General features: G+C 36.0%; 1 protein-coding gene across 2 annotated transcripts; it reads left to right on the top strand.

The window, feature by feature from the left end:
- The first annotated feature begins 2,626 nt into the window (after positions 1–2,626).
- Positions 2,627–9,521, top strand: LOC132641204 (uncharacterized). Of its 2 annotated transcripts, none has more exons than XM_060358099.1 (5): positions 2,627–2,860; positions 4,225–4,292; positions 4,366–7,429; positions 8,092–8,146; positions 9,082–9,521. In XM_060358099.1, the coding sequence occupies exons 1-5, from the start codon at positions 2,722–2,724 to the stop codon at positions 9,245–9,247; spliced, it is 3,492 nt and encodes a 1,163-aa protein (XP_060214082.1). In that variant the 5' UTR covers positions 2,627–2,721; the 3' UTR covers positions 9,248–9,521. The 2 variants fall into 2 exon arrangements, with proteins under 2 accessions (XP_060214082.1, XP_060214083.1); XM_060358100.1 differs by having other exon boundaries at positions 2,629–2,860; positions 9,097–9,521.
- Positions 9,522–16,319: the final 6,798 nt, after the last annotated feature.

The following is a 16,319-nucleotide window of genomic DNA, read 5'->3' as shown; positions in this document are numbered from 1 at the left end:
GAATGAGCATAAATAAAAATGAAATTCTAAGCCACCATAAACTATGGCAGATCAATGCTGCTATCACAAGCGATCTCCAAAGCTCATTCTCTGGCAGCACTAGTACGCTTGGATTCAAATTAATTTGTGTATGAAGTGCAGGAAAGGAAAAGGTGAATACGGAGAGTACTCAGTAAGTGTAATCAACTTTCACCAACAAAGTAGCGTAGAAAGTTAAACATAATATTCATTTTTCAATTAATTAACATGTGCAATATAATAAGAAAGCAACAAAGAAATATGCACAACACAATATAAAATTACTCAACAAACACAAATTGCACAGCTGTGGCATAAAACATATATATGCATCAACAACTCAATTCAAAAATAATAACCACAACACAAAATATTTAACGAGATATGCAATAAAGATTCAAACTTTATCAAATTCGGCACTCCACAGATGTGCCCCAAATGTCCACATTAATCCTCATAATCACAATTAGCATGCACACACAAGAAAGGTATCAAATCAGTGATTTACTAGCGCTGGATTCAAATTCATAGCCCCACATTACGTTCATACGAATGCTCTCACATAATCAATTAATAGTCCGTATTAATATCATAATCAGGCTCTCACAATAGTCCCCATATTTGTGTTAAACCGGACAATTAATTGTCCTAATGTAAGCTACAAGTACACCTCTAGCCTCCAAACATCTCCGTACAAGCCTCCTAAGGACTTTGTCGTACGCTTTTTCTAGGTCAATGAACACCATATGTAAGTTTTTTTTCCTCTCCCTATACTGCTCCATCAATCTCCTTATGAGATGAACGGCTTCTTTAGTTGAACGTCCCTACATGAATCCAAATTGATTCTCAGTAATAATTTACAACCACACAAATATCTATGACTTGTTTATTAGACCACAAATTTCAAAAGTTTTTTTCTTCTTAAATTCCGTGCCGGGTCAAACTATATCACATAAATGAGAGTATATATATATATATATATATATATATATATATATATATATATATGATTTTATGGCTGAGAGGATTTGTTTAGGATGTGGATGTAAATTATCTTTTCATTTGTTTTTAGTTATTTTAAAAAATTATTAAGTAGTATCCATATTTTCTGTTATGCAAAATCTTGTAAAGTTCGTTTTAAGCTTGCATATTTATTACTAGCATGAGAGAATAAAGGCTCATAAATACCCTTAACCTATTGAAAAAGGCTCATAAATACCCTCCTTCCACCTTTTGGTCTAAAAATACCCTTAAAGTTTGTTTTTGGCTCAAATATACCCCTCAAACTAACAAAGTTAAAATTAACTCTTTTAAAAAGCCAAATGACATTTTGTGATTGGACACATATATTATTTAATTTAAAAATTAAAAAACATGAACAAAACTGATTATTTTTTTTGCATTTCGTGAATTAATCAACGAAATATGTTTTTTTTTTTTTTTTTTTTTTTTTGCATTTCGTGAATAAAAAAACGAAATAGGAAATTATAATTTTTTTTTTGCATTTCGTGTATTAAAAAACGAAATAGGATTAAAAAAAATTAATTTTGTTCATATAAAAACGAAATTGGAAAATATATTTTGTCCAATTTTCCAATTTCGTTTTTATATGAACGAAAATATTTTTTTTTATCCTATTTCGTTTTTTAATACACGAAATGCAAAAAAAATAAATATAATTTCCTATTTCGTTTTTTTATATACGAAATGCAAAAAAAAAAAAAAAACATATTTCGTTGATTAATTCACGAAATGCAAAAAAAATAAAATTAGTTTCGTTCATATTTTTAAATTTTTAAATTTTTAATTTTTAATTCGTTAAAAAAATTTAATTTTTAAGTTTCCACACAATTTTTTTTAAAAAAATATGTAAATTACGGAATTTTATTATTGGCAATTTTGTTTAAATTACGGAATTTTATTATTGACCAATTACAAAATGCCATTTGGCTTTTTAAAAGAGTTAATTTTAACTTGTTAGTTTGAGGGGTATATTTGAGCCAAAAACAAACCTTAAGGGTATTTTTAGACCTAAAAGGTGGATGGAAGGGTATTTTTAGACCAAAAGGTGGAAGGAGGGTATTTATGAGCCTTTTTCAATAGGTTAGGGGTATTTATGAGCCTTTTCCGTTGTAAAAAATAACGATATCTTTTTTTTTTTTTGGCACAATGTAGCGGTATTTTCTTTCAAAACATAGCTTATAAATGTAAATATCGCTATGTTTTGTTATTTAGTACTCACATAGTTTCTTACTTTTCGATGTTCATTACCATGTGTTGAATATTTGCATTGTATCTTGCTATTTTATTGCTATATTTTTTGTATCTGCTTCGAAGTACTTTTCTATTCCTATCACTTTTTTTTCTCTTGTATCCTTCTCTTTTCCTTTCTTTGAGCGGAGGACCTTTCGAAAACAGCCTCCCTGCCCCCACAGAGATATTGTTAAGGCATGCATATATGTTACTCTCCTCAGATCCCACTTGTGAAATTAGACGGGATATTTATTGTTGTTTTGCAATTATTGTAAAGTGTAATTATGGAATATAATAGTAATAATCTTTCCTACTAATTGTGTAGGGCTTTGGGCTTTTGGAAAAAGCAAGTGCAGGCCCGTTAATAGTATTGTTGGCGGGAAAACCCTTTTTTGTGTAATTGCCACCTCACAGAAGTAAACCCCTTTGGCGGTGGTGGTTGGTGGTGCAATGATGTTGAAACGACGTCGCGAAGAAAGTGATTCCGATGGAGCCGAAGATACGTACAAGACTGTTTTCATAGACACCAACCTTGATACTCACTTGGCTCTAATTGTCTCCCATTCCGATACTATCTCCGATCTCAAAAGTAATTCCATTCCCCCTTTTCTTTTCTAACAACAACTATTAATACTCAATATTGGTCATATAAATCCTCTCTCTATATTAGGGCACTGTGTACGCACACCTTAACTCTATATTCATTCTACTCTATTTGATACTCTCCCAATTTATATGGCACAGTTGTAATTTCGAGAGTAAACTAAGTTTCCGGAATTTTTTTATATGTCTTTTGAATATTTTAACTTGTTAATTATTGTGATTTTATTGTTTTTTTTTTTACTTAGTTTCCAAATATATATAAAAAAACTTAAAAGCTTCTATGTGAATTCAGTGTCAATGTTTAGAAGTTTGAATCTCGCAATTCCAATTTTGCCACATAAGTTGGGATTGGGGGGGGGTATCATGTTTTTCCAATCGTCTAAATTTGTTCTTACATTTTATGTTACTCTTGCATTGCGTCTATTGTTTCTTGTACTTCGATCTTTTTTACTATGTGTTACTTCTTGTATGTTGATTATTGTATTATTTTGTTGTAGCTACTGTTTAGAATGCTTTGACATGCTTTCTATAGTATTTTTACCATGGCTCTGTTGTTTCTGTTATTTCCTTTTCCGAATCCGAACTGATTTGAACTGTTTTTCCTCGAGTCGAGGGTACACTCTACCCTCCCCAGACCCCACTTTGTGAGATTACACTGGGTATGTTGTTGTTGTTTTTGTTACTCTTGAGTTCATTTTGATTGGTACTCCCTCTGTTCCAATATTTATGTGGCACAATTCGAATTTTGAGAGTGAAACTTTTTAGTTTTCCATCAATTTGGATATGTAATGTTAAGTTTTTTTTGAAATAAAATTTACATATTTCAAAATTACTATAAGTCACAATTATTCATAATTTAACATATTTAAAGGCATATGAAAAGATAGTGTTGAAGGAAAACATGTTTGACTCTCGAAATTTGAAAGGTGCCACATAAATTAGGACTGAGGGAGTACTTGTTATCTTTAAGCTTTCTCACGTTAAACGCAACAGGACCGGAAAGAGTAAAAGTTTGTAAGATGGAAAATGAGAGGCATATCCATGGGTTCACCGTTATGGTATACACATTTAAAATTTTTTTCTAGTGGCAGCTGTTTTATACATCATCATCACTGTATGCTTCTGTTAGTAAAATTAGTCATCATAAAAGAAATTCTCCAGGCGTTGGGTGCACTTGCACTCAATGGTTACATGCTGCCTCGGTAAAAAAGTAAAGTTGTCGGTTAATTTTGTATTCATAGTATAAAATTTTACTTTCTAGTTTTAGTTCGCGTATAATTGATATTTGGATTCTAACGAGCGTTGTACAAAAGAGTTGAGTTGCCTGGTATGCATATTTGTGTTATGCAGAAAAGATCACGGTCGAACATTTAAGGTGCTTTCCTGAAATGAGGGAGTTGAAGATTTCTTCTGTGAAGGTTTGTTGCTCTCCAACTCACTATTTTTGTGTATATTTCTTGTGTCTTGACATGCTTTTGATATTCCTAATAGGTGAAACGGAAAGGACATTACTATCATCTGTCTGACACTCTGCTTGTTAGAGGCGTTTTTGAGGGTATGAAAAACGGCTGGTTCCTTTCTGTTGATGCTTCTAGATTTCAATGCAGTGGAAATGACCAAGGGGTACTTTGTATCACCTATCCGCAAACTGAAGCTGAAAATCTTCTCACCAGTGATTCGTTCAAAGCCACGGATAAACAGAAGGTTTTTGATACTACTGAATCTTACCCAGCTCATGGAAACTTGGCATCTAGCTCCATTGTGAAACAGAAGGAAGTTGCCAAGGTCATTGGTGAATTCAAGAGTGTGAAGCCCATGGATAATTCACAGGAGTTTTCTCCCAGATCTGGTCCTGTGGCTAAGAAACGTAAATTGAAGCACAAAGAAGATGTAGTCAACCTCCCGGTAACAGATACCCACACTTCAAAGCATGGGATAGATAATAATTCTGAATTTAAGATTGTTGGAAATGATATTGCGTCGATAAATTCTAATGAAGGAGAACGGGGGAATATAAACATGAAATTGGAAGATTTTAGTGCTGAACCTTTAAAAAACCAACCTTCTGATCCAACTAAGGTGTCAGAAGTGGGAAAGAAGAAAAGCAGGATGGGTGGGGCAAGTGCTGAAATCTCTGGTGTGCAGGAACATGGAAATAGGAACAATGATACGCTTGATGAAACATCACAGTCTGGGACTGTTGCGAATAAAGTTAAAATTTTGGGTAGCAAGGAAAGCAGTCGAAGTTCCACCGAGTTCAATCACAGGGATGTCTTGAAGATCCCAATTCCTGAGAACTCCACAGCAGGTAAACCAATAAAGGCAGCTTTAGCAGAAACGGTGGGGGACCAATCTGTGAGAACAGATACTGCCCATAAGAAGAAGAAAAAGAAGAAGGGAAAGAACTCATCCACGCTCCATGATGAGGTTGCCTGCATGGTTCTGGCTAACTCTGATAAATTTGAGGGAACTAGGGGGTTAGAGCAAATGGAAGGAGTTGAAATGAAGATCTTTGACAAGTTGACTGATCTTGACTCTACTAGTCATGTTACTCAATATAGACTGAAAGAAACATCTCCCGTTAAAGATCATGCGTCAAATAAAGAATCTGGTAACCATGAACTTGGAACTGATGTTGCTCATACAACTGGAGAACAAGAGGAGCTGAGACCGAACTGTGATTTTGAAATGCCCGTGAGTGAGAAGTTGCGCGATGCAAGTACCAGGGATCCAGCAGAACATAACTTTGGGAAGAAGAGAAGCAGATCCAAGAAGTCAACTCCTCATCACGAGTTAGATAAGAAAAATATTATTGCGCCAAAACCTGATGTAGAGAAGCAGGCTTCTCAAAATGCTTATGCTTCTGACCGAGATATAGTCCGTCATGATGGTTCAATTGATGCAACTACAAAGGTTGAAAATATTGTGCCAAAAACTGATATAGATCATGTAAATGAAATAGGGAAAGAAGGCAAGTTGTCAGCTACTCAAGGTGCTGAGATATCCCTTCCTTCAGATAACAATGAAGCAACTGGGGCAACTAAAGAACAGATTCTCTCAGCCAAAAAGGCATTGGATGACAAGGGGAACATATCTGGAAATGCTAGCAGCACGAAGCGGAAAAAAAAAAGTCGCAGGAAATCTGCTGAAAAGATTCCTGATAAATTAGATGTAGAGGATGACAGGAGGGTGAACTGTGCCTCTTTAGCTGCTGGTATTAGACCTATAACTGGTCCTTTAACTGAGCAGAGTAAGAAAGGTGAAATTTCATTTGATGCTAGAATGCTGCAGATTAGTCTAACAAAAAAGAAAGAGGTTTCCTCTTATATTAATGATGTTTCATGTGCCCCTTCAGAGATGATTGATCCTCCTGCTAATCATTCTGTTCAAGGGTCTAATCAAGATAAAAATGCATTGTCTGCCAGTAAAAGAGAGCGGGCATCAGAACAAGAGTCTAAGAGTGCATGTGCTGCAGGTTCTCATCAACAAGTTGAGAAGGTAACCTGCACTAAGAAAGAGCTTCTGCCCATTGAGGAAAAGGGAAATGAGGCTGAGCATTTGCTGCTTAACCAGACTGATAAAAATCAGGAAACTGTGAGCATTGTAGAAAAGAGACTGAAAACAAAAACCAAAAAGAGCCAAAGTTCTAAGAAGAGCAAATCCATTTTGACTATTCAAGACCAAGAAGTCAGTCACAAAGAATTAGCAGCTTCAAATGATAATCTGAGAGATGTGAACCCTCTGCCAGAGACAATGGAGATGGTCGAGTCAGGTAAAAATAGTCACGTTGATCAGTTGGCTTTTACCAAGTTGGAAAATCTGATAAATTCTGGTATTGATTCCAACTCGGAGAGTTCTAGGAAAGATGTCAGAAATGCTGACTCGTTTCGAGTGCCATCTCATACTTTAGCTAAGGGTACAGTACAGGAGATGCATGAATCCGATGTGAATACTGATAAGAGCGAGGGCATAAACTTCAAGCAATATTTTCTTCCTGGCCAACATGGAGAAGTTGCATCAAAGAAACCAACAAAGTCAAACAGAGAAACAAAAGCTGGCAGAAAATTGAAGGACGGTATGACTTCTAAAGGAACTTCAGAAGATATCTTGAGCTCGAGAATTGAGGTGGCACTTCCGAGTCGCTCAAGTGCTCAGGGAGATAAAACTCTTGAAGAAGCTGGAAAGCTTGCAACTTTTGATGCTCCTGCTTACATGAAGAAAAGTGAAGAATCTATGGACGAATCTACGTCCAGCTCTAGCTCAAAAGGTTCTGACAGATTCCCCGAGGACAATAGACAGCAAACAGGTTCAGAAATCCAAAGTTTGGTTACCAGAAATCCAAAAATGAGAACCGGAGACATTGAGGATCTTACACAACCTAAGAAAGGATTGCTTCCTACACCAGGGCCGAAATTTGTGGATAGTAGATCGAGAAGGTCTGACAGTAAGGGTGGTGGAAAATCTGATTCTTCGACTGAGACTCCATCGGATTATTCATCTTCTTCTGGCGACTCAGCTGAAGGAAGTGAAATAAGTCAGGCTTCAACTCCAACTGGTAATTACAAATTTGATCGTCTTGATTTTTCCGTTCATGTCTTGACATCCCTATATGTTTTTATTCCACTGACCCCCGCAAATATTTGAGAGCTTTTTACTCAGACAAAGCTATGTTACTCATGTTAGGCTGGTAAACCATCCGCCAGGCTTGGTATCGTATCCTATCAAACCAATTGAAAATTTGCTAGACATAATATCAGGCAACATAAGCACAGTCTATATGTTCTTATTCCATTTACATCCACAAAAAGTTGAGACCTTTTACTCAAACAAAGCAATGTTACTCATGTTAGGCTGGTAGACCAGTTGAAAATTTTGCTAAACATAAGATCGGGCAACATAAGCACTGAGCTCCCAGTCTGCAATGTTTCTGATTTCCAAATAGCGCCGAATTCAATCCTCCCACTCAATCCCCCTCCCCGGCAGGAAACTATTGAAAGGAAAAGATGAGAATCATTTCTACTTTGTGGGCTTAGTCATTCCTATGGCATGCCAAAATCATGATTCGCAAGTATTAAACCATGTCAAGGACCCCTTATTTTGCTATGGATAAAGAATCGATGCAACATGTATCTGAAATACATTTCATAGTGTCCTGTTTCTCTCTATCTTCATTCCTTTTATAAGCTAATTTCTACTTTCTATATGTTGACTTGATAGGAGCTAATGTTGCAAAACAAAATGGTGCTGGTGCAAAGCTTAAGGCCAAATCAAAGTAAGTGAGAAATCTAATCTTTTTTTTTTTCTTTTTCTTATGCCCTTAGTCAAATGGTTCTTTCTGACGGTAGATTATTGTTTATGAACAAGTCCTCTTTGATTTGCCTGGTTGTCTCTGGTTTATAAATTCTTGCAATCAAGTCCATAGATCTTTATTCCCCCCCCCCCCCCCCCCCCCCCCCCCCCCCCCCCGTTTTTCTTTGGGTGGATGTGTGGGGGGTGGGGGTTCTTCGAGGCTATGCATCCCTGCCAAATTCTCTCCTACTCTTTATTCTGATTTGCGACACTAGGTGGTAGCTTGCTCTGATGGAGAAAACTTAAGCTATGATCTCTTAACATTGCTCGATTTTGTCATCATGTCACTTGTGCACAACAGTTAATGAACCCTGTAGACCATCCCCATGGGGGTGGTGAAGGGAGAGCTGCAATTGGTAGAAAAAACCCCACAACCCCTTGGGGTTATCCTGCAGTTGGAAGAAGTAGAAAAAGGAATAAATATAGTGATAATTTGATTCTTCGTCGCCGTACTAAATAGGAGAGAATCGAATTTAATTCTTCATTTTTACAAAAACTTTACTAAAAAAAAAATAGAAGTAAGCTTCTGAGGCGTTCACTAAAAAAAAAAAATCCCTTTGTAACCAATCACTTATCTAATATTTTATGAATTATGGGCGAACGAGGGGAATTGAACCCGCGCATGGTGGATTCACAATCCACTGCCTTGATTGTCTATGATTGGCAAAGGCTGTTAATGACAGGTTGAGAAAACTTGAGGATGACATGTTTCCAAAGTTAATACTCTAGTCATTGAGACGGGAATATTTGCATGTGGGGATTCTGGTGTTTTAGCAACTAATTTAGTACATTTTGAATTGTCTTAAGTTATCTGTGGACTTCCTTTATTCGTCCAATTTCTGGTGCTTACGATCACAGTGAATATTCCAACAGCTTTTTAGGTGATGACATAAGCATGGATGTGATTCTGAGAAGCTCTAGCCGTTTCAAGAAGGCTAAGGTTATGGCTGCTCAATGTCAAGATGAAGAAAGTCAGCCTGTTGATGTTGTCCCTGATAGTCTAGCAGACACTCAGAATCAGTAACTCTCTTCTCTTTGGTTGCTAGTGAAATCCCCAATTTTTGGTACACAATCATCTCTCCCCAGCACCCTTCACCTTTTCTTAATCGTCTTGTCACCTGGGGCTTCTCCAAAGCAATAAGAAAATGAAAAAAGAACAAGGAGAAAAATGTTTGTTGCCTGTATGTATTTACGTATTATGATTAAAGGTTACTCAGAAGTACCGTGTGCACAGATTTATATCTCGTGTGCATGACGTGATTTTGGTTCTCTTATATTGAAATTTTGCCCGGTCTTGATTATGTGGTGTCATTGTAATTCATTCAGTAGTTGAAACCTAACGAGATATTACTTGCAGTTTGGGGTGTTTGCAGTATGGTATAACTTTTAGGCATTTTGATTGGTAGTTTTGGCAATATCATACCTACTTAAATTTGGTGTGATTCGGTTTCTCTCCTTTCAACTTCAGTTTATTCGGTTCGATAACTTCGGTTAGTTCGATTTGGATAGAGCATTGTAACTTTCTTTTATCTTAAGAGGTAAAAGAATCTTGAGCAAAACACTAAATCAAATAAAGTGCCTCTAGAACGTTATATTTGCAAGAGTGTGCATCAGAGGAAAGATATACGTGATCGTCTATGAACTTTTGAATCAGAATAAATATAGAAATCGAGGAAACTATGCTAAACAAAATTTGCAGTTGAACTTGAATGTAATGATCTGAATTGCAACGTCCTTTTTCCTTTAGGAAAAAGTAAATTAAAGATAATTCGAAATTTTAGTTTAATTTCTTATTATCACAAAATTGCTTTTGGATTTATCAAGCAATGGCATGAGAATGAAACTATAATTTTGGTATATCTATCTTAGTGTCAAGCATACACGCCAATTTTCTGATGCTAGTGCTAGATTTAACATCCTTAAATGTGTGTTATGTAAGTTATTAGGATCATTTGATTAAAAGAGTCGTTTGACTCTTTAAATAAAAAATGACCTACTTTAAAATAATAAGGAACTAACCACCTTTTAATGCTAAGGTCAATTGTAAGTTAATGATCAAGCAATCTTTTAAAAAAACTTCAAAAGAAATTATAGTTACTAGGGGTGTACATGGACCGGGTTGGTTCGGGTTTTTTAAAGACCAAACCAAACCAATTGCATCGGGTTTTTAAATCTATAAACCAAACCAAACCAACAAAAGTCGGGTTTTCTCGGTTTTTTCGGGTTGCTCGGGTTTTTCGGGTTTTTTCCAGTGAAGTCTTCATACAAAACATATAACTTATACTTCAAATATTTCTTTAGTCCTAGTAAGATACGACGATCTAATTAAGATATTTATTAAGAAAATAACACAAAACGTAATGAGAGATGACATTGTACTAAAATATTCAACGAAAAAAATTAATGAAATTGCATAAAATAAAATTAACATAATCTAAAAGTACTAAGTCATACTACAATAAATACAACTAATTTATAAGACATGTAAAACATGATCATAATCTAAAAGTACTAAGTCATGCTAAAATAAGTACGGCTACTAAGTATTAATTACATGACTAAATATTAAAGAAAAAAATAAAATTAAGTTATGTATTTTCACTTTCTAAACTAATATAAAACTATAGAATAGATATCGAAATTATTGTCATTCTAGTGTTAGATATAAATTTCTTTTGTTAGCATTAGTATTGATTTGATTTTTGTTGAGTTTTATTTGAGTTACTAATATCATTGGGCTATAAAACTTATTAAACCATTCAAAAGTCTAATTTCAAGCTTGAAATAATATGTTAAAAGACAAAAAACTATGAAAAAGTTAAAGAAACATTTATAAATTACATTATAAATAAATATTTCTATGTATAAAATGTGTTTGAAATTTTATAAATGTAATGTCGGGTTGGTTTGATTCGGTTTGACTTTTTTTAGTTAAAACCAAACCAAACCAATAGTGTTCGGGTTTTTCTTTTTAAAACCAAACCAAGTCAAACCAAACCACTAGTCGAGTTTTTTTCTCGGTTTGGTTCGGATTATCGGTTTGGTGCAGTTTGTCGGTTTGCTTTGTACACCCCTAATAGTTACACTAGATGAGTGGTGAATTGGATGATTCTTGGGGGCTACATGAAGGCTTAGTTTTATATAAACAGCGTATATATCTCTTGCAGTCCTCACAATTGTTTTTCTTATTTGCATATCATGAGAGTGCTCATGAGGGCATTCAAAAGATGTTGCATTGGGTGCGTAGTAATTTCTATTGGAAAGGCATAAAATCATATACTGGTGCCTATGTTTCCGCCTGTCCGATATGCCAATGCAACAAGATAGAGCATTTGAGTCCTGCTGGGTTACTTCAGCCACTTCAACTTCTGTTGCAGGTTTGGTCTGACATGTCCATGGATTTTATTGATGGGTTGCCTAAGTCATGGGGAAAATAAGTTTTGTTGGTAGTAGTAGACCGTTTCTCCAAATATGCACATTTTCTTCCACTAGCACATCCGTATACAGTTGTTCGAGTAGCTCTAGTATTTTTAAGCACATAATGCGTCCACATGGCTTACCAGTGAAGAGAGCATTACTTGGGATAGAGATGTGATTTTCACCAGTACATTCTAGGAAGAGCTGTTTCGTTTCGGTGGAACAAAACTGCAATTTTCTACTGCCTGTCATCCTCAGACGGATGGGCAGACAGAGGTGGTCGACCGTACCATTGAAATGTATTTGCTTGTGGGTGAATATCCCAAACAGTGACCTGGATTCCTTGGGCTGAGAACTATTATAATACTTCCTTCCACATGTCTCTTCAAACAACACTATCCGAAGTTGTTTATGGTTGCGATCCACCCGTTTGCTCTAATTAGTGGCTAGTTCCTAGCGTATGGAAGCAGCTGATAATGCATTAGTTGATCGAGATAAGGCTTTCGACGAAATCAGGAACAAGTTACTTCTGGCGCAACAGGGATGAAAGAGCATTATGATTGCAGATATCGTGGGTTGAATATAATCATGACTCTTTGGTTTGGCTTCATTTGCATCCTTATAGGCAACAATCTATTGCTAGTTCACGTTGGCATAAACTGTCACCCAAGTTTTATTGCCCTTTTGTTGTTTTGTGTCGGAATGGCTTAGTGGCTTATGAGTTACATCTTCATCTGACAGCAAACTCCATAATGCCTTTCATGTCTCTCTTCTAAATCCATTCAAGGGTGACTCGCCCCCTGCTTCTCCTACTTTGCCACCTGTTGAGGAGGGATATGTCGTCTTGACTCCTTGTTCTGTTCTTCCGGCTCGTCTCAATCATGGAAATTGGGAGATCTTGGTAGATAGGTGTGGCATGGATGCTGCAGATGCTACTTGGAAAGATGTGGATCATTTTTCGTCAAAGTTATCCAGATATCATGCTTGAGGACAAGCTTTTTCTTCAGGAGGGGAGTAATGTTACAGATGCCTTTGTAGGCCATGTCTATACTAGAAGTATTGAATAATTTAGTGCTCCGGTATTGAATAATTTAGTGCTCCGGTATTGAATAATTTAGTGCTCCGGTGTTTTAGTTGCTATAGGTTTACTTATGTTAGTCATTATAGAAAACCTTAACTATAGCTTCCTATTCCTTGTATGCTAAAGGACCGTATTAATAAAATAAAATAAAAAGGACAAGCAGATTTTGTCATAGAATTACAGAGATCTGGAGCTCTCTCTTTCTCAACGAGGTCCAAGGTTCCAAGCTCCCTTTATGAGCTTGAGTGATTAATCATAAATAGGGCGTTCAAGGAACAACAACAAAGGGAAGGGAGCGATAACTGACTTGGATTGCTCAGTCAATCGCCCTATGAGGCAATCTGTTTTCCGTTATCTTTAACACCATGACTCTCAAATAAAAGAAAAACTGTCTCCACTAACTTGAACACAAACTGTAGTAACGTTTGGTTCTCATGCACGGGCATATGCACGACTTGTTCGTATTAAAAAAACTTTTAAATGGTTCTTAAATAATACATGAGACATAGTTAGATGAATTTATGTACATGAAAAATACAAGACACAAGCTCGTTTAAATGAGAGTTGTATGTTAATTGCATATAATAATCAAGTTGATGATTTGATTAACTACACAATAAGTTTACACAGATAGTCGAGGTCTCGACTAAGACAAAATAAAACACTAAAATAGATAGTATATAAATTAATTATTTAAATATGTAAGCATGCTACATAGGCTAATTTATTTGAGATATATGCTAAAACTAATGATTTGATTAAATATAGACAAATTTAAATAAGCTAGTGGCATGGCTTTGATTGAGCCCTCGACTATGATATTAAGACAATATGCAGACTCATCAACAATAATAAATATTAAAAAATTATGGATTAATTAGTTAAATGCATAATCTAATTTATAGTAACATTTTGCTATAAAGCAAAAATAGCTGTAGGTAAATGTCATCCTTTGACATTTTCTATATACAGCGACACTAATATATGAACTCTGTGAGTAGAGGTATAAACTTCATTTGTCATGCCAAGTATACTAATAAGAGATTTTATTAATTTTAGAACTTGAGTGCTTGCAGTTAAATGTGTTTACGTACATGAAAGAGAGTCATCAGCTAATATACCTATCTAATAAGTAGAAACAAATTGCAATAAGACAGTGAAATGACTTTAATCGAAACCTCGATTATAATAGTAATCTAATTTATGCTGACTAATTCAAATTCGTGCCGTGTAAAAGCTATTTAAGGAATTCCATGCTCTTTCACTTCTCCTTAGATCTGTACGTAATACGAGTGAGATGAGGATCAATAGTGTATTGGAACGGAGTCTGTTAGAATTAGTTATTATAAGTTTCTGTGTTTTTACTTTCGAAATGAAATTGGAGTGATTTGAATTATGCTATTGGTCCTAGAATATTCTTTTAGTTATTTCAATTCGAAAGTTAGTTATGCCAGCTGATCAGTCATTCACTTGGACTGAGCCGATTGCCCTCTCTCTTCCCTATATCATCTTTGCAGCAGGTTTTGGTAGATAATCAATCTCATGGCAAACTTTTGCTTGTTCATTTTATTTTCAATTTTAGACTTTACTCTTTATTTTATCAGTGGTATTAAAGCATTTTCGTGTTGTGTGATATCCTACCTAGACCGGCGAGTTGAAGGGTGTCCTCAATGGATAAGATAGAATGAATGTGGATGTGGGCAACTTCGCGATGCACCAAGATCAGCTGGATAGTACATGAAAATTCATTTCAATAGGGACCAAACAGGGCTCCGATAAAGAGAAACAACCAGCTCCACCGGCAGTGACCTCCAATGAACTCTATTCACCTATCTATCACTGCATCAGGAAACCTATCAGGTACTCAAGAGAACTTTTCCATCACACACCATTTCCTAATCATAGAATTGGTCAAAATAGACCCAACCATCAAGACTAACCTTTAGTCCAGCTACCTTCAACCCAAATTTAAATTCCACTCAACTCCTAATGTAGCAGTTTCCCATGGCCCATCCATGCAAAGTCGTCCTATTTTAGTCATCAACTGCCACCATACAACTTTCCTTCCCAAAACTTATAACGCTTACCACTTCAATCAAGCTCAACCTTATCTTAATTCATTTTATAACCTTAATTCTGACCATTTCTATTCCAATATCATCGTCTTCCTTCCATTTTTCACGAAAAGACCATCACCGTACTGTCTAGATTGGAGTTTCCCAGGTTTAATGGGAAGGACTTTCAGGGCTAGTGGTATAGATATAGAGTAGATCACTTCTTCTTCTAGGTGACCATACCAACTATTCACTTTGATGGAATAGCACTCTAGTGGCATTAGGTTTGCATGAGAAGTAGATCTCATCTTTCAGTTCCCCACGGATGAGTATGTACGGGCCTAGGATGACAGATTTTGAGCAGATATGATGACTCTATGACTGAGCTCGTCAAGCTTAGACAAACTACAAGTGTGGCTGAATTTCAGGAGATCTTTCATAGGTTTATGACTAGACTTAATTTGGATCCAAATTATGCCGTTAGCATATTCTTGAATGGACTTAAGCCTGAGTTACGAGATGTTATTAGGATTCACAGGCCATACTCTTTACCCCACATATACCATCTGGCTAGATTACAAGAAGCTATTTTCCTTAAACAGTCTAAGGCTATGAAGAGCTTCTATCCAATATCCCACTCCCACAGAATTCAATCCTCCTCACTAGCTTACTCGACTACTAAAATACATTTACTCAAACACCAAATGATAGAGGAGGAAGAAGGAGGTTAACACCCGTTGAATTAAGTGAAAAAAAGTCCAAGGGCTAACGCTACTTGTGTGATGAGAAGTTTCAGCATGACCATGTTTGTAAGAACAAGGATCAATTGTTCCTTTTGGAGCATTAGGAGGAGGAGAGAAAGAAAAAGGCAGTAGAAGAAAAGGTCTTAAATCTAGGAGTAGTAGTTGAAACTTGCGAGATATCTATCCAGGCTCTTAATGGAACCATAATTACAGAACCTTGAGAGTTATGGATAGTGTCAACAAAGGCAGCTTAACGTCCTAGTTGACAGTGGATCAACTGTCAACAAAGGCAGCTTAACATCTTAGTTGACAGTGGATCAACTCATAACTTCCTTGATAGTGATCTGGTATGCATGATGGGTTGACCAACAGAACTGTGCAAGCCTATGTGTGTGATTTTGGCAGCTGGAATCTCAGACACATCAATGGGATCGGAATTTGTAATAGTCATTGCAAGGTACAATTTTTAAAGCTGATTCCGTATTGTTGCCCCTTAAGAACTTGTGAATTGTGATATGGTTCTGAGAGTCCAATTGATGCAATATTTAAGGCTAATTCTCTGTTATTGCCCTGGGAACTTGTGATATTGTTCTGGGAGTTCAATGGCTAAATAACTCTGGAGAAATCAAGTTTAATTTCAAGAACTTGACATGGAGTTTGAACACTAGAGCAAGTTACTATCATTACAAGGGGTGGCACCTAAATTTAAGGTGGTTTGATTCTGACTCTATCCAGAAGATAGGAGATGATCATGTTCAATTGTTTATGATTAGAGCAACACCACTAGATAGTCAGGAAGGG

This window comes from Lycium barbarum, chromosome 5 (assembly GCF_019175385.1).
Source record: "Lycium barbarum isolate Lr01 chromosome 5, ASM1917538v2, whole genome shotgun sequence".
NCBI lineage: Eukaryota > Viridiplantae > Streptophyta > Magnoliopsida > Solanales > Solanaceae > Lycium > Lycium barbarum.
Note: the sequence above shows the minus strand (reverse complement) of the source record. Positions and strands in the feature narration are given on the sequence as shown.

Bases quoted from the DNA above. Each gene is read 5' to 3' on its own strand.
- LOC132641204 (XM_060358099.1), top strand. From the start codon at position 2,722: ATGATGTTGAAACGACGTCGCGAAGAAAGTGATTCCGATGGAGCCGAA. The intron at 2,861-4,224 runs GTAATTCCATTC...TGTGTTATGCAG, and splicing joins TACTATCTCCGATCTCAAAA to AAAAGATCACGGTCGAACAT. The intron at 4,293-4,365 runs GTTTGTTGCTCT...TATTCCTAATAG, and splicing joins TGAAGATTTCTTCTGTGAAG to GTGAAACGGAAAGGACATTA.